Genomic DNA, 19168 nt, shown 5'->3' on the forward strand with positions numbered 1-19168 from the left:
TGTAGTGCAGTGTCACGTTTGCTTTACATGATGTCTACTCCCCTCGAATAGTAACAAGGAGGCCGCAAAGATTAATGTCGCCATCCGATGGACGGATCACCATCAGTAGCGTAATATGCCGTCGCTCCATGAGACACTGTAAAGAGGTTTGGAATTTAATCCAGGGCTTGCTGCCAAGTATGGTGATCAGAAACTTTACGCCACCACCACTCCTCTGCTTTGCCGGAAAGGTAAAGGGAAAGCTACCAATAACGCGTGGCGTACCGAGATGGTAACCCATCCAACTACCGGCCATGGCCAGAGGGATGGGAAAAACCGACCGGTTAAAACCGATACCGATATTTTAGTTCCGATTAAATGGTATTTTTCGATATTCCTTTGATCTCAACTGTAACAAAACGTTTTTCATTTTTTAACAACAGTTGAAAAAAATCAGCATATCAATTTGTTAATGCAGCAGTACTATAATGTTTTAAATAAAACGTTTCTTTTTTAAAATGGGTAATATTTATTTGTAAAGTTTTATTTGCTTTGGAATACTAAATTGCTGCAGAAAATAGGAAAAGCGATCAGTGTAGTTTTTATAACAACGCCGACAGTTGGCAACTAGCAACAAACACGTAAGAATCGGTACAGCATTGCTGAGACAATAATGTACATATTTTTTGATGGGTAGCGTCGCCTATTAGACGCTATATTGCACATGCAGCGTGAAAACTTCCCCGCACCTAGTCTATACGGTAGTTTCTCGTTGTCCTTCCGAGATGTTTGTTGTATGCAGAATGGAATCATTCCTAGTTTGGAATTATTTTACTACGTGAAGCAAGAATAAAGTACAATACTCCATTTGCTTCAAAAATGTGTGACGTCAGTAGAAAATATCCACAAGTTCCATGAAAGAGAAACCGACTTTGATTGATGTACCTATAATTGTACTGACGTGCTATAAACATGGTATAATAACTGAAGTTTTAATTTTGTGATTGCTTCAGAGTGAAACACCGATACCATCAAAAAGTGATGATGCGGGAAGGTCATCAGCTTGTGACCTTTCGCTCTCGCCCTCGCCGCGGCCGTCTTCTTCACGTTCGCCGTCAGTGCTGGAGAAACTAAGACCGATTTCTACCACAGCCTAAATCCCATACTGATCGAGAGCTCCTATTCCTTCACCTCTTAGAATTTTTCAATCTTTGGTCCAAGTCCACGTTTATTACTGGAAATAACGGCAACAAAAAACCGAAAATCGGTTATTTCGGAAACCATTATTTTGAACGTTTTAACAGTGGGGTTAAAATAGAAATGGAAAAAACGGTTGTTTCAGCGATAACGACCATCCCTACACGTCAGTCGTTGCTTATCTTCGGTGGTTTGACGAGACCAGTGTGTTCAACGAACCAAGACCGTAGCTATGTGAATCGCATAATGGGGGCCACTTTCGATAACTTTTGCAAATTACTCATATTACCATAAGGTTTCGTTACTTTTGGAACACACTGTGTAAACTTACCGCTTACAATTGTAATGTTTTTTGATTAGAAGAATATTTTGATTAGAAGAATATTCAAAACTTGGGTTATCGAAAAACTTATGCCTATTAAGTTCCTCCACTGTCAACGGCCTTGCCGCAGTGATAACACCGGTTCCCGTCAGATCACCGAAGTCAGTCGCTGTCGGGCTGGGCTAGCACTTGAATGGGTGACCGTCCAGATTGCCGAACGTTGTTGGCAAGCGGGGTGCACTCAGCCCTTGGGAGGCAAACTGAGGAGCTGAGGAGCTACTTGACTGAGAAGTAGCGGCTCCCGTCACGAAAACTGACAACGGCCGGGGGGCGGTGTGCTTACCACATGCCCCGCCGTATCCGCATCCAGTGACGCCCCTGGGCTTAGAGGATGACACGGCGGCCGGTCGGTAGGATTGGGCCTTCCAAGGCCTGTCCGGACGTAGTAAGTCCCTCCATTAATCGAACATAAAGACTAGAGAACAACTACAACCACTGTGAATGGAGACAGTTCGATGAGTGTAGTGACATAGATCAAAATCTAATCCCACAATTATGACATGCAACAAAACGCCAGAGTGTGGAATAGCGTCATTTAGATTCGTCGTCACAAAAAGCAAATATTGACAGTAGGATCTGCAGCTTCTGAGATGCAGAAAACTGCATTGTGGTGGATTTTCTTTAACCTGAACAAATCGTAAATGCTGTCCGTTACATTCAGTCGCTTTTGAAGCTCCACGATAATCACCCTGCTAACAAGATTATCCTGCAGCACGACACCGCGCGGTCTCACAGTCTCACTGTGTCAAAATCAGGACATTTGTGTGAGGAATTCTTCAGCCTTTCTATAGTCCCGAGTTGATACTCTCTGACTAGCCGAACGGGGTAGCAGCGTGGTTTGAGGGCGGCTTGCCACGGTTTGCATCGCTCCCCCGTCGGAGGTGCGAGTCATCCCTCGGGAATTGGTTTGTGTTCTGTCCTTAAGGTAAGTTAGTTTAAGTTAAATTATGTAGTGTGTAAGCCTAGGGACCGATGACCTCAGCAGTTTGGTGTCATAGGAACTTACACCAATTTCCAAAATACTCACTGACTACCATATTTTCGGTTATGTGGGAACACAGCTTCATAGACAACTTTACAAGACGCTAGGGGAGATACAGAAAGAGGTGCGTCAGGGTATTCAGCCAGCCGACGGAACGATCGGAAAAATGTTTGTGAAGAAACCGAGACCATATTGAAAAATGAGACAACTGCCAGTAGAACTCGCTCTCTGAGGTTTCCGTACACTCTTACTTATAGACGTAGATAGTTCATCCATGGGTTTTGACGAGTGTCTTTGCGACTTTGCGAGTATCAAAATATGTGACATAAGCTTAGGCCCTCTGCTTCGCCTGTATGCTCTACACAGATTTTTTTTTGTTTTCCTTTAACCATTTTTTTTTATAAACTGCAGCATCATCTTTGCTTCTCACTCTAATAAGGGCCATAGAAGCATTTGTCTCTTCCGGACGTACTTCTGACTAAAAAGTGATTCTGGCAGCTAGACTCGGAGGTCTTCGTTAATCCTGCCTTTTGAGTTCTTTTGGTTATATTTCTACACAAAGTTTTATGCCCTAACACAAATTCCTTTAGAAGTCAAATAAAAAGTTTCATAGATTTAGCTTCAAAAATACTTTCATAATGAAATAGTTTCATAAAATTTTTCATCCTCTATTTCATCCCCAAACGGGTGCTATTTGCAAGAAACACTGAAACAATTTTTTTTTAATTTTTAATCGGAAAGTCAAATACAAATTTTCAAAGACTTAATTTCAAATATGCCCTCGTAAGAAATATTTCCATAAAACTCTCATCCCATGTTTTACCCCTTATGGGTTAAATTTCCAAAAACACTCAAAACATTTTTTTAAATTTTTAACTGAGAACTCAAATGCCAATTTCCATAGATGTAGCTTCACATATTCTTTATAGTACTTCAATAATGATTTATTTTCAAAGGACTTTCACCCTCATACCACATAGGGGTTAAAATGCCCAAATTGCTGAAACACGCATTTCTCAACGAGAAACCAAACACCACTTTTCGTCGTGGAAGTATGTACCGTCTTTGCGGCTAAATACAGGCAGTTTGTTTGTTGCCATACGCGTTTCGCTTCTTTTATTTGGAAAGCATCATCAGTGACCTGAAATACATGTTTCCTTTTATACATACAATAAACGTATTAGGTGGTAGATATAATATGCTGCTATATTATATTTTATCCTGTTTTTCTCTTTTTTTAAAGGTTAGAATCAACCTTTGTAGCACAAATTCCGTAATGTGAACTCAAAATCGGTGTTACTTACGACTCCAGTGCTGTTAACTCATGTTTGTAGCCTTGGAGATGGCGGGACTGCTACGGTCGCAAGTTCGAATCCTGCCTCGGCCATGGATGTGTGTGATGTCCTTAGGTTAGTTAGGTATAAGTAGTTCTAAGTTCTGGGGGACTGATGACCTAAGATGTTGAGTACCATACTGCTCTGAACCCTGGAGATGTATTTGTTAGTTTCTATACTCCAGCTGGACGCTTTCTGGCGTTTATTCACGTATATTTGTCACATCGTATATATCACTTGCATTTTCAAAAAAAAAAAATGGCTCTGAGCACTATGGGACTCAACTGCTGTGGTCATTAGTCCCCTAGAACTTAGAACTACTTAAACCTAACTAACCTAAGGAATCACACACATCCATGCCCGAGGCAGGATTCGAACCTGCGACCGTAGCAGTTGCACGGTTCCAGACTGCGCGCCTAGAACCGCGAGACCACCGCGGCCGGCTTGCATTTTCAATTTTGTGATCAACATATGTGTGTTTTCGTTATGTAGTGCTGCCAACCGAAAACACACGTATGTTGGTCGCAAAATGGAAAGTGCGATGTGACAAATGTAGGTGAAAGAACGCCAGATATCGGCGAGCTGGAGAACGGAAACTAACAAATACATCCACAGGACCACACGCATAAGTTAACAGCACTGGAAATCATAAGTAACACCAAACGATAGGCAACAAACTGCCATTATTTAGTTGCAAAGACAGTACATACCTCCACAAATTAAACGCAACTAAGGGAAAGACGGAAAACAGAAAAAAATGACAACCAATTTTCGAATTTCTTGCTTCAAAATTGCCTTAGCAGCGATATATTTTCAAAAAACCTTTTATCCTCTCACCCGCTTGGCGGTGGAATTTAGAAATATCCCTTGTTAAACTACTCCTACAGTATGAGATAAACACCCTCACCGAATTTCAAGTTTCTGTACTTAGCCGTTTGGGCTGGACGGTGACGGGTCAGTCACTCAACACACTCCCTTTTACGACTACATTTAGAGATAAACGGCCTTATCTTTTGATTGCAGTGACTCAGAAGCTTAATTTGTTTATACCGTCAAGGAACAGTAGAAACTTTGTATTTGATATAAATATCTCCCGCCGCTCCTGAGAGAAAGAGCTCTCAACAGAAGGACAGATAGGCAGACCGACCTTCAACAAAGCAATCCTATCAGGGACCCGTTTTTACCGATTGAGGTGCGAAACCCTAAAAACGACAGGAACATCTGGCGAGTAAGATGATGTGCACAGTTTGTCTAGACAATAGCGATGGTTTGCTGCTGATTTCCCAGTGACAGGTGTGTAACGCTCGCTCCTGCCACCCAAGCTCACTCACCGGCGGTCCTCGTCAGCGGAGCTCGCCGTGTTGTCGCCATGCCGGCTGCAGACTGCAGACTGACCTTTAATGTTGGCCGCCCCCCCCCCCCCCCCCCCGACTACACCAGATGCAGCCTGCGGTGTCCGGTGTCACACGTCACCGTACCACTCAACTCACTGCACGATTACACAGCTGCACTTCTCCCTGTTCGCTCTACACGTCTTTATTCTTCTAACCACAAAATATTACAATTATACTTATATGGATATGGTGTCTGTTCTTTCGCACATATCCGAAAGAACAGACACCATATCCATACACGTATATACACTACTGGCCATTAAAATTGCTACACCACGAAGATGACGTGCTACAGACGCGAAATTTAACCGACAGGAAGAAGATGCTGTGATATGCAAATGATTAGCTTTTCAGGTTGGCGCCGGTGGCGACACCTACAACGTGCTGACATGAGGAAAGTTTCCAACCGATTTCTCATACGCGAACAGCAGTTGACCGGCGTTGCCTGGTGAAACTTTGTAGTGATACCTCGTGTAAGGAGGAGACATGCGTACCATCACGTTGCCGACTTTGACAAAGGTCGGATTGTAGCCTATCGCGATTGCGGTTTATCGTATCCCGACATTGCTGCTCGCGTTGGTCGAGATCCAATGACTGTTAGCAGTTATATTGAATCGGTGGGTTCAGGAGGGTAATACGGAACGCCGTCCTGGATCCCAACGCCCTCGTATCACTAGCAGTCGAGATGACAGCCATCTTATCCGCATGGCTGTAATGGAACGTGCAGCCACGTTTCGATCCCTGAGTGAATAAATGGGGACGTTTGCAATACAGCAACCATCTGCACGAACAGTTCGACGACGTTTGCAGCAGCACGGACTATCAGCTCGGAGACCATGGCTGCGGTTACCCTTGACGCTGCATCACAGACAGGAGCGCCTGCGATGGTGTACTCAACGCCCAACCTGGGTGCACGAATGGCAGAACGTCATTTTTTCGGATGAATCCAGGTTCTGTTTACGGTATCATGATGATCGCATCCGTGTTTGGAGGCATCGCGGTGCACACACATTGGAAGCGTGTATTGGCTCTGAGTACTATGGGACTTAACATCTGTGGTCATCAGTCCCCTAGAACTTAGAACAACTTAAACCTAACTAACCTAAGGACATCACACACATCCATGCCCGAGGCAGGATTCGAACCTGCGGCCGTAGCAGTCACGCGGTTCCGGACTGAGCGCCTTAACCGCAAGACCACCGCGGCCGGCTGAAGCGTGTATTCGTCATCGCCATAGTGGCGTATAACCCGGCGTGATGGTGTGGAGTGGAATTGGTTACACGTCTCGGTCACTTCTTGTTCGTATTGACGAACAGTGGATGTTATACACTCCTGGAAATGGAAAAAAGAACACATTGACACCGGTGTGTCAGACCCACCATACTTGCTCCGGACACTGCGAGAGGGCTGTACAAGCAATGATCACACGCACGGCACAGCGGACACACCAGGAACCGCGGTGTTGGCCGTCGAATGGCGCTAGCTGCGCAGCATTTGTGCACCGCCGCCGTCAGTGTCAGCCAGTTTGCCGTGGCATACGGAGCTCCATCGCAGTCTTTAACACTGGTAGCATGCCGCGACAGCGTGGACGTGAACCGTATGTGCAGTTGACGGACTTTGAGCGAGGGCGTATAGTGGGCATGCGGGAGGCCGGGTGGACGTACCGCCGAATTGCTCAACACGTGGGGCGTGAGGTCTCCACAGTACTTCGCCAGTGGTCGGCGGAAGGTGCACGTGCCCGTCGACCTGGGACCGGACCGCAGCGACGCACGGATGCACGCCAAGACCGTAGGATCGTACGCAGTGCCGTAGGGGACCGCACCGCCACTTCCCAGCAAATTAGGGATACTGTTGCTCCTGGGGTATCGGCGAGGACCATTCGCAACCGTCTCCATGAAGCTGGGCTACGGTCCCGCACACCGTTAGGCCGTCTTCCGCTCACGCCCCAACATCGTGCAGCCCGCCTTCAGTGGTGTCGCGACAGGCGTGAATGGAGGGACGAATAGAGACGTGTCGTCTTCAGCGGTGAGAGTCGCTTCTGCCTAGGTGCCAATGATGGTCGTATGCGTGTTTGGCGCCGTGCAGGTGAGCGCCACAATCAGGACTGCATACGAGCGAGGCACACAGGGCCAACACCCGGCATCATCGTGTGGGGAGCGATCTCCTACACTGGCCGTACACCTCTGGTGATCGTCGAGGGGACACTGAATAGTGCACGGTACATCCAAACCGTCATCGAACCCATTCCTAGACCGGCAAGGGAACTTGATGTTTCAACAGGACAATGCACGTCCGCATGTATCCCGTGCTACCCAACGTGCTCTAGAAGGTGTAAGTCAACTACCCTGGCCAGCAAGATCTCCGGATCTGTCCCCCTCTGAGCATGTTTGGGACTGGATGAAGCGTCGTCTCACGCGGTCTGCACGTCCAGCACGAACGCTGGTCCAACTGAGGCGCCAGGTGGAAATGGCGTGGCAAGCCGTTCCACAGGACTACACCCAACATCTCTACGATCGTCTCCATGGGAGAATAGCAGCCTGCATTGCTGCGAAAGGTGGATATACACTGTACTAGTGCCGACATTGTGCATGGTCTGTTGCCTGTGTCTATGTGCCTGTGGTTCTGTCAGCGTGATCATGTGATGTATCTGACCCCAGGAATGTGTCAATAAAGTTTCCCCTTCCTGGGACAATGAATTCACGGTGTTCTTATTTCAATTTCCAGGAGTGTATTTCAGATGTGTTGCGACCCGTGGCTCTACCCTTCATTCGATCCCTGCGAAACCCTACATTTCAGCAGGATAATGCACGAACGCATGTTGCAGGTCCTGTACGGACTGCTGCCCTCGCCAGCACATTCTCCAGGTCTCACCAATTGAAAACGTCTGGTCAATGGTGGCCGAGCAACTGGCTCGTGCCGGCCGGGGTGGCCGAGCGGTTCTAGGCGCTACAGTCTGGAACCTCGCGACCACTACGGTCGCAGGTTCGAACCCTGCCTTGGGCGTGGATGTGGGTGATGTCCTTAGGTTAGTTAGGTTCAAAAAATGGTTCAAATGGCTCTGAGCACTATGGGACTTAACATCTTAGGTCATCAGTCCCCTAGAACTTAGAACTAGTTAAATCTAACTAACCTAAGGACATCACACACATCCATGCCCGAGGCAGGATTCGAACCTGCGACCGTAGCAGTCGCGCGGTTCCGGACTGCGCGCCTAGAACCGCGAGACCACCGCGGCCGTCGGTTAGTTAGGTTTAAGTAGTTCTAAGTTCTAGGGGACTGATGACCTCAGATGTTAAGTCCCATAGTGCTCAGAGCCATTTGAACCATTTTTGAACTGGCTCGTGACAATACGCCAGTCACTACTCTTGATGAACTGTGGTATCGTGTTGAAGCTGCATGGGCAGCTGTACCTGTACAAGCCATCAAAGCTCTGTTTGACTTAATGCCCAGACGTACCAAGGCCGTTATTACGGACAGAGATGGTTGTTCTGGGTATTGATTTCGCAGGATTCATGCACCCAAATTGCGTGAAAATGTAATCACATATCAGTTCTAGTATAATATATTTGTCCAATGAATACCCATTTATCATCTGCATTTCTTCTTGGTGTAGCAATGCCAAGGCTTATCACGGCCGTTATTACGGCCATAGGTGGTTGCTCTGGGTACTGATTCCCCAGGATTCTCAGGATCTATGCACCCAAATTACGTGAAAATGTTATAAAAAAGGTTCAAATGACTCTGAGCACTAGGGGACTTAACTTCTGTGTTCATCAGTCCCCTAGAACTTAGAACTACTTCAACCTAACTAACCTAAGGACATCACACACATCCATGCCCGAGGCAGGATTCGAACCTGCAACCGCAGCGTTCGCGCGGTGGAACCGCACCTAGAACCGCTCGCCCTCTGCGGCCGGCAGAAAATGTAATCTCATGCCAGTTCTAGTATAATATATTTGTCCAATGAATACCAGTTTATCATCTGCATTTGTTCTTGGGGTAGCAATTGTAATGGCCAGTAGTGTAGTTGTGACAATACCGGCCATGACCTCCTTCTTCTGTGCGGATGCACACATATTACACGAACTCTTACGGGACTTGTTAAGAATGTCTTCCACGAGTTTGTTGGGTTCGGACACTACGAATTGAGTGTGTGGACATATAAGGTGAGAATGTGGTGTCGCGGGAGGTGTGCGCGGGATAATCCCTGCAGTCGCACTATCCTCTGTACCCTCGGTGGCTGAGATGGATAGAGCGTTTGCCATGCAATCAGGAGATCCCGGCTTCGAGTCCCGGTCGGGGCACACATTCCACCTGTCCCCGTTGATATATATCACCGCCCGCCAGCAGCTGAAGGTATAAATACATAATTCTAATTTCATTACAATTATCATTAATAATAGACTTCACAAACATGAAAGCTCTTTTACGTCTACATCAATACTCAGCAAGCCACCTGGTGGCGTGTCGCGGAGGGTACCACTAACTGATACCCACTTACCTGTTCCAATCGCGAAAGGCTCATGGGAAGAATGATTGTCGATAAACCTCCTCATTAGCTCGAATTTCTCGAATTTTTTCATCGCGTTCATTTCGCGAGATGTATGTGGGAGGAAGTAATATGTTTTCCGACTCTTCCGCGCAAACTACTCTCTCGAAGTTTCAATAGTAAACCCTTCCGTGATGCACAACGCTTCTTGTAGTGGCTGCCACTGGAGTTTGTTGAGCATTTCTGTAACGTTTTCGCGCCGACCAAACGATGCCGTGACGAATCGCGCCACTCTTCGTTGCATCTTCTGTACCTCTTCTTTCAGGCCTATCTGATAAGGCTTCCAGACTGATGAACAATACTCAAGAATCAGTCGAACAAACGCCTTGTAAGCCACGTCCTTCATGGGTGAGTTGCATTTGCTTAATATTCTTCCTACGAATCTGTCCGGCGTCTGCTTTTCCTACAATTTGTTTTATGCGGCCATTCCACTTCAGATCAAATGGTTCAAATGGCTCTGAGCACTATGGGACTTCACATCTGAGGTCATCAGTCCCCTAGAACTCAGAACTACTTAAACCTAACTAACGTAAGGAGACCACACATATCCATACCCGAGGCAGGATTCGAACCTGCAACCGTAGCAGTCGCGCGGTTCCGCATTGAAGCGCCTAGAACCGCTAGGCCACCGCGGCCGGCCCACTTCAGATCGCTCTGGATATTTACTCCTAGATATTTAACGGCAGATACTGTTTCCAGCAATTTCTCATCAGTATTGTAGTTGTACAGTAGTGGATTTCTTTTCCTATGTATGCACAATATGTTAGACTTATTTACGTTCAGGGTCAACTGTCAGGGACTGCACCGTTCATCAGTCCTCTGTAAGTTATCTTGCAGGTCGATACTGTTTCCTGGTGTTGCTACAGTCTTGCAGACAACAGCGAACAGTCTTAACGAGCTTCCGACGCTTTCTATTACGTCATTTATATACACTGTAGACGGTAACGGTCCCATCACACTTCCTTGGTGTACTCCGGACAACACCTGTCGAAAATTCCGTTCCTTTAAGGGCGACGTGTTGAGTCCTGTCTGCAAGGAAGTCTTGTATCCAGTCGAAAATCTGGGCAGATATTCGGTAAGTTCGCATTTTTTTCACTGGAAGGCATTGCAGGACTATGTAAAATGCCTTTCTGAAGTCAAGGACCACGGAATCATCCTGGGCGCCGTTGTCTATAGCGCTATGGATCTCACTAAGGAACAGAGTGGGCTGAGTTTCGCAGAATCTCTGTTTGCGGAAGCCATGCTCATTTTTATAGAGGAGATTTTCGTTCTACAAAAACGTCGCTGCTGACATCACAATGGTTTGCAACATAGTACTATCTCGGCATTTAATTTTCATCACACTTAAGATTATCACATCGTCTCTGACACTGTCTCTAACATTGCCATGTAGTTCTATCTTGGATTTCATTTTCATCACATGTAAGATTATCATACGGTCTCTGATACTGTCACTCTAGCATATACTTGGTCTTCTTAGAGCCCTTCTTTTTTCGGGGTATTTTGTACACACCTGATAAATTTCCTTTTCTTCTGGAGCTCGAAGTGGGTCTATAGGCTAACGAAGTCTCCTAGCTTTAATTTTGGATAGATTTCTGGTTCTTCGGTGTCCATCATTACAGCTCCAACTTCAAAACGTTGTGGTAAGAGAAACACCAGTCATAATGACGTCACATTTGAACTCCATATAACTGAAGCAGGGAGAAACGTCACGGAAAAAAAGCGTTAATTTTACCAATAGACGGAGCTGTAAGCGTCTTAACTTAAATGGGGTCGGCTACAAATGACAAATGCATCGCAATACGACACCTATGGTTTGAGTTGCACAGTATACCATCTGTACCGTTCAATGTACATTACTGCACAAGTTCTATAGTCAGCATCTGTGTCACTGTTAGTTAGGTAAGACCATCCACCTCTGCAAGGTCGTACCACACCGGATGAAAACATCGTCTTTTAATAGTCCTGATGCCAAATAGAGCTTAAAAAGCAATATGACTTCGGTTTTTAATTGTCCTGGTTTATAAATGTCGTGACTGGCGCAAGACATGTTCAACATGCTGCCCGCCGTTTTCTGCTACAAACTGATATCGAGAAGCAGCACACCCCACAAGTGATCGAAGTGTCTCGAGGGCCACGTTCAGAACGCGTGCCACAAGGCGTGCCTTCAGTTCAGCTACGTTCGTAACTGGAGCACTGAGCACAACGACAGCCAGAGGCCACCCGGATTAAGATCGGGTGATCTGGGCGACCAGGCTGTAGGAAAATAACGACTGATAATTCTCGCATTTCCGAAATGCCTCCGCAGCAGCTGCTTCACTGGTTGTGCAATGTGAGGAGGAGCACAAACTAGCATAAAAATGATCCTACTCACACATCCACGCTGTTGAAGGGTTTGAAGGACTTCAGGTAACAGGACCCGCAGAATTCATGTCCTCGAAAACATACGACCCTGCGATAAATGATGCCGTCAACCCGCACAACACAGTCGCCTTTGCAGAATGAAGTGCTACCGGTTGACGTGTGTGCGGGTTTTTCGTTGTCCATATTCTGCATTTCTGCATATTGACATGTCCTTGGAGAGGGACACGGTCTTCGTTTGTCCACAGAATGTTCCGTAGCCATTCATTGTCCACTTCCAAGCGAGGAACAAATTCCAGGGCGAAGGTTTGTCTTGCTGGCAGGGCAGCACAAGCAACTCCTTTGTATGGATACTAATTCTAAATGTTTCGTAGGATTTTATTCACCGTGCTCGCAGGCATGTCCAACTTTCGGGCAGTTCCCCTCACACTGCATATCTGCACACAACCGCTCGACCCCTCCTGCAATGCTGTGTCTACATCTTTGACAGACGTCCGATCGTCTGCTTTCCTCCCTCTGCCAAACTGCACTTCAAAAGCACCAATGTTTCGAATTTTGTAATCATTTTCTCCTGATCCTTAGCAGACATCGGACCAATGCCTCTTCCGTGACCTTGAGTATCCGGAACTTGTGTAGGGCATGTGGCGCAGAGTCACTGCTTTACCAGCAACACAAGCTCAGAAACAGCCCTGTGCGGCGGACTTGTTGCTGTGCATACTATGACGCTTTTTTTATTTTTATCTTTTTGTTCATTGACGTTTCCCCCTGCACCAGTAACATGCTGTAGATTGATTCTGAGCAGCAGTTCCCTTTCTACAGAGGTCTGAAACTGGAACTTTAATTATGGACACCCTGTATATCTTTGTTTGCTAACGTTCTTCATTCCGCTTTCTTATTTCTCGAGTTCAGCACGATATTTTTCTTTGAAAAATTCTTGATTTTACTTCTTTTGATTTTTTTAAAATCAATTTCTCACAAACGTTTGTCAGAACACGTATGGTGAGACATTTATATAAGCGAATGCCTGAATTTCTCGAAATAAGTTTCCTTTTTAATCCTTCCACTAGTGGCAAATATTATCTACTGTCTTTTTACACTACTGGCATTAAAATTGCTATACCACAAAGATGACGTGCTACGAAATTTAACCGACAGGAAGAAGAATCTGTGATATGCAAATGATTAGCTTTTCAGAGCATTCACGCAAGGTGACGCCAATAGCGACACCTACAACGTGCTGACATGAGGAAAGTTTCCAACCGATTTCTCATACACAAACAGCAGTTGACCGGCGTTGTCTGGTGAAACGTTGTGATGCCTCGTGTAAGGAGGAGAAATGCGTACCATCACGTTTCCGACATTGATGAAGGTTGGATTGTAGCCTATCGCGATCCCGGTTTATCGTATCGCGACATTGCTGATCGCGTTGGTCGAGATCCAATGACTGTTAGCAGAATATTGAATCGGTGGGGTCACGAGGGTAATATGGAAAGCCGTGCTGGATCCCAACGGCCTCGTATTACTAGCGGTCGAGATGACAGGCATCTTATCCGCATGGCTGTAACGGATCGTGCAGCCACGTCTCGATTTCTGAGTCAGCAGAGGGCAACGTTTGCAAGACAACAACCATCTGCACGAACAGTTTGAAGACGTTTGCAGCAGCATGGACTATCAGCTCGGAGACCATGGCTGCGGTTACCCTTGACGCTGCATCACAGACAGGAGCGCTTGCGATGGTGTACTCAACGACGAACCTGGGTGCACGAATGGCAAAACGTCATGTTTTCGGATGAATCCAGTTTCTGTTTGCAGCATAATGATGGTCGCATCCACGTTTGGCGACATCGCAGTGAACACACATTGGAAGCGTGTATTCGTCATCGCCATACTGGCGTATCACCCGGCGTGCTGGTATGGCGTGCCATTGATTAAACGTCTTGATCACCCCTTGTTCGCATTGACGGCACTATGAACAATGGACGTTACATTTGAGATGTGTTACGACCTGTGGCTCTACCCTTCATTCGACGCCTGGGGAACCCTACATTTCAGCAGCATAATGCATGACCGCATGTTGCAGGTCCTGTACGGGTCTTTCTGGATACAGAAAATGTTCGACTGCTGCCCTGGCCAACACATTCTACAAATCTCTCACCAATTGAAAACGTCTGGTAATGGTGGCCGAGCAACTGGCTCGTCACAATACGCCAGTCACTACTCTTGGTGAACTGTGGTATCGTGTTGAAGCTGCATGGACAGCTGTACCTGTACAAGCCATTAAAGCTCTGTTTGACTCAATGCCCAGGCGTACCAAGGCCGTTATTACGGCCAGAGGTGGTTGTTCTTGGTATTGATTTCTCAGGATCCATGCACCCAAATTGCGTGAAAATGTAATCACATATCAGTTCTAGTATAATATATTTGTCCAATGAATACCCATTTATCATCTGCATATCTTCTTGGTGTAGCAATTTTAATGGCCAGTAGTGTATATACTAGAATATTTCTTCTTTTACTTTGCTATCTGTAGTTTGCAAGATGCAAAGATAGGTGAACTGAGTCACTGTTTTGATTTTCTCTGCATCTGCTTTAGTTTGCCGCGAGACAATTAAGAATTTTGTGTTACTGTTATTAATTTCTAGACTTATTCCATATATGCTGTTGCACAATATTGTGGTGAGCGAATGGATTTCTTGTTTATTTTCTCCTAAGATTACGATATTATCAGCAATTGCAGTATGTTCAAACTGTGCTCTTGTTTTGTTTCAAGTTGCCATGATTTTATTTTCCTGACGATCTGCTCCGCAATGAGGTTCAAGAGAGATGGTAGCAAAACAGGTCCATGTTTGGTTCCGGAAGTAACATGATACATTTTCTGACAGACTGTTTTGTATTTTAACTCTAAGGTTTGAATTTTAGCTGCATAAATTTGATGAGATGCTACGTTATTTCATAGTCATTCAAGATGGTTTCAGTTAATACTATCAAATGCTTCCATAATGTCTATGAAAAGTATGTCATTATTCGAATCGTATTAAAATTTACTTTTAGTATTTGCAAAATACTAAACCAAATTAATTACCGAACAATAGAAAACTGGCGCAGCCACTTAATAGATAGATAAATGTGGGATTATGGCATTTATAGTTAGATAAAGAGTTTGACTACGTCGAATGGAATACGGCTTTCGAAATTCTTAACGCAACTGTGATAAAATACAGAGAGGGAAAGGTTTTTATAACTTGAAGAAAGGAAATCAGTAGCTGAGAAGAGAGTAAGACAGGATTATAGTATGTTCCTCGTGTATTCAATCTCTACAGTGAGCATGCAGTAAACGAAAGCAAGTAGAAATTTGGAAACGGGATTAAAGTTCAGGAAAAATAACTGAAATATCTGAGAACTCCACCATAGCCGGTCTCAAGCCCGGTTGAAAAAGGAAGAGGGGGAGGAGTAACACCTCGTAAAAAAACCTCAACGGCAGTGTAGACTGAGATGAAGATCATCGATACGTCGGAAATGGCGGAAGAGGCAGCCTTGCTTTTTGGGATGTTATAAAAGCTATCGTCCAAGGTTATTTGGACAAAGAGCACTACGGTTCCACAGGTTAGTGGCGGTACCCCTACAGCGTCTGTTCCCCATGTCAATGGCGGCTGATCTATAAAACTCAGAAGTGGAACTCTGAGCTTAACCAGGCTGAAATCTCAATTTCAGTCACAAATCTAGTCCAAATAAATCAACATGGATACAGCACCTTCAAAGACAAATTACCGCAGTGGGTAAAATCCCACGGTTGTAAACCTGCAAGTGGTCTGTTCGGATTGTGGGGAGACCACAGAAGTGGGCATGGAGGTATATCAGAGTGCCTCAAAACTCCTTAATAACAAAATCAAACTAAAATCGAGAATTTGGCTAATGACATTTAATGTAAATTCTCTCTTAAAAATGGGAAAACTAAAAAAATCCTGAACAAATCCAGAGAACGTAAAATCAAAATTATCGCATTTCCGGAATCACGATACACAGATGAAAATCCTTTTGATTCAGTAGGATAAAGGATATACAAAGGAAACCCTGGAAAACGAGCCATGGCAAATTGTCCACAATTTGGAACTGGATTTATAGTAGATAAATCAATACTTGATTCAGTCACGACTTTCAAATCTTACTCGGGTCGGCTCTCCACGATGACAATAAAATCAGATAATAAAATATACACTCTAATCAATGGACATGCACCAACTAGCGTCACTAATAAAATCGAAGTAGTAGAAGTAGAAGAATTCTGGAACCAATTAGATAATATTCTCCAAAAAATTCCAAATAACCCTGTCAAAATCCTTATGGGCGATTTCAATGCACAAATTGGTAAAGAAAATAAATATCGATATTGGGTTGGTAAATGGGCGGACGTACACAGACCAACCAGAAGGGCATGCGACTCATCGAAATCGGCAAAAACAAAGACCTATTTTTCAAATCGACATTTTTCAAGAAAAGAGCCTCGAAAACCAAAACTTGGATCTCACCTAATCTATTGCTAGGTGGATATCAGTTGGATCATGTAATGATCTCCCGCATAAATACAGTAGAAATCATTAAACTTAAAGTCCTTAACGGGCTAAACCTAGATTCCGACCATTACCCAACAAAATTCTCCCAAGATGTCATTCCAGAAAAAAGAAAATTCACTAAGAAATCTCCACACCGTTAATATGATGTACAAAAGATAAATGGTAATGAACAATTTACAAAAGAAACACAAAATTTAAAACCACAAAATTGGCAACAGCTGTAAGCAGGAAATTTAAAAGCAACTACAACTGTAGCACTGCAAACAAGAAGACGTAAACACCCATGGTGGACAGATGAGCGTGGCCAACTAATAAATGTCAGACAACAGGCATTGCAAAACTGGTTGTGCAACAGAAATCAAAAGACCCTGGAAGATCTCAAAGATACCAGGAAAACAGTCACAAACGCAATACACACAGTCTATAAACAACACAAAGACAAAAAATTGCAAGACATAGAAGACGATTTCAAGAAAAACAACTCCCGAAACTTCTACAGAGTATTCAAACAAAAATTAACAGAGTACTCTCCTTCATTACTCCAATTCAGAAATGAATATGGAGAAATTGCCCATACCAACACCGCAAACTGTGACATCCTTGCAAAATCCTTCTCTAAATTACTGAAATGTGGAAAGTCTGCAGAAAAATTTGAGTTCCGTCATACACAACGAAACCCAGACTCAAAGCCACCTAGTTTAAAGGAGATTAAAGAGATAATTCAGTCCCTGAAAAATAACAAAGCATAAGGAGAAGACCAAATCACCGCAGAATTATGGAAAAAAGCAGGAGAAAATCTTATTACAAAACTCGAAGAAATTGTAGATGAAATCTGGAAAACTGAAAAAGTCCCCACAGGTTGGAAGACAGCAATCATACATCCTCTGTACAAAAAAGAAGTGAAAAAGACCCCAACAACTATCGTGGAATCTCTTTATTGGCAATAACATACAAAATTCTGTCTAAAGCCCTACTAAACCGAGCAGAACCTCAGCTGGATTCAAAACTAGGCGAATACCAATGTGGATTCATAAAAGTTCGATCATGCGTAGAACAAACCGTTAACCTGAATAATTCGATGATGTATTTGCATAGTACTTCAAACAAAAGTTATGTCCTCACGTTTGTCGACTTTGACATGACAGTATGGACCGAGAATCCCTTTTTCAAGTGTTAGCAGAACTTGGACTAGCTCAAAAGACAGCAAACATCATAAAAGAAACACTCACGGTGTAAGATGGCAAGAACTATGCCCCTTAGATGAAGTCATTAAAGATCACCTAACTCACGTTATGCGAACAGTAGGTCTGAACAAAAATGACCGACAAGGCAAAATGCATCTTGTGTAGGGTATAGTATGGACATATTGGAATAATTAATGTGGGGTGGTGGTTTTAAAGTAAATCACACGACATGAAAAACTTTGTGGAAACGCGTCGATTTACTGGAGGCTAGTTTATCGCAGGGAAGTACACAGAGTGACCATGGCCGGCGGGGGAGCAGCTAAGAGAAGCGACAATAGGCAGCTTAGAGCGGCTCAGGCTCTGAGAAAGCCGTAACGGGATGCTGCCTCAAGCTACCTTAGGATGAGTGACAGTGAGTGGGTGGTTGACCCCATGCTGGTGTACCAGGAAGCAGACGGAAAACTTGTATGCCTGTTGATAAATGTCTGTTGTTCCGTTTTCAGTGAAACATGTGAGAAGCCGCGCAAAGCTACGGTGGAGCAGTCAACAGAGGCCAAACAAAATATGTGTGTTCGTGACTATAGCAACTTCACGCTGAATTCACGGTCTGCAGAGTCTGAAGTAAATCAGGTGAAGAGTGACAGAATGAAATACGCTGACCTCCGATGGGAACATAGGACCAAGGAATTTGAAGTACTCTCCTGGGAGTCAGAATTCCGGAAAAATTGGTGTTTTGTGCAGAGTCTAACCTTGATGGGAGGAGCTAAATAGCAGAAGTTGAGAGGAAGGGAAATTTTGTGGGAATTTGTTCACTTCCCAGAGCAGGCATAGGTCGGTGCTGGGAAGCAACGCATAATTAACGCGACTTGCATTGCAATTGGTGTAAGTGATTTTGCTGGAGGGGAAACCGAAGCGAAGAGCGGACTGGGAGAAGTCTCCATAGTGGTCTTCCCTTCTCAGCTTGCCTAGAGTGCGGACATGGCATTCTTTACTCAGCTTGCCTGAAAGAGAGTGATTTATCTCGCTTTACTCTACGCAGATGCAATTTATGTAATGTCATGTAATGTGATGTAATGTCATGATTGAAGGTCATGAGTTAAAATAAATCTGTGCTAATCGACTGCATCTGTTTTCAATCAAATAGTTGAAATCCCAAGTCACTTTCTTAATTAATTTTATATTCAACATTTGCATCTGGTGTTCAATAGCTGAGTATACATCAATGTGCACCGCTT

General features: G+C 44.6%; 1 protein-coding gene across 1 annotated transcript in view; it reads right to left on the reverse strand.

Annotated features, from left to right (window-relative positions):
* LOC126267403 (protein amnionless) overlaps positions 1-5258 on the reverse strand; it is a 122890-nt gene extending 117632 nt beyond the window's left edge. The window contains exon 1 of the mRNA XM_049972631.1: positions 5206-5258. Within this exon, the coding sequence (XP_049828588.1) occupies positions 5206-5245 (40 nt within the window). The 5' untranslated portion in view covers positions 5246-5258. The remainder of the gene's footprint in view (positions 1-5205) is intronic.
* Between the last annotated feature and the right edge of the window lie 13910 nt (positions 5259-19168).

This window comes from Schistocerca gregaria, chromosome 4 (genome assembly GCF_023897955.1).
Source record: "Schistocerca gregaria isolate iqSchGreg1 chromosome 4, iqSchGreg1.2, whole genome shotgun sequence".
Lineage (NCBI taxonomy): Eukaryota > Metazoa > Arthropoda > Insecta > Orthoptera > Acrididae > Schistocerca > Schistocerca gregaria.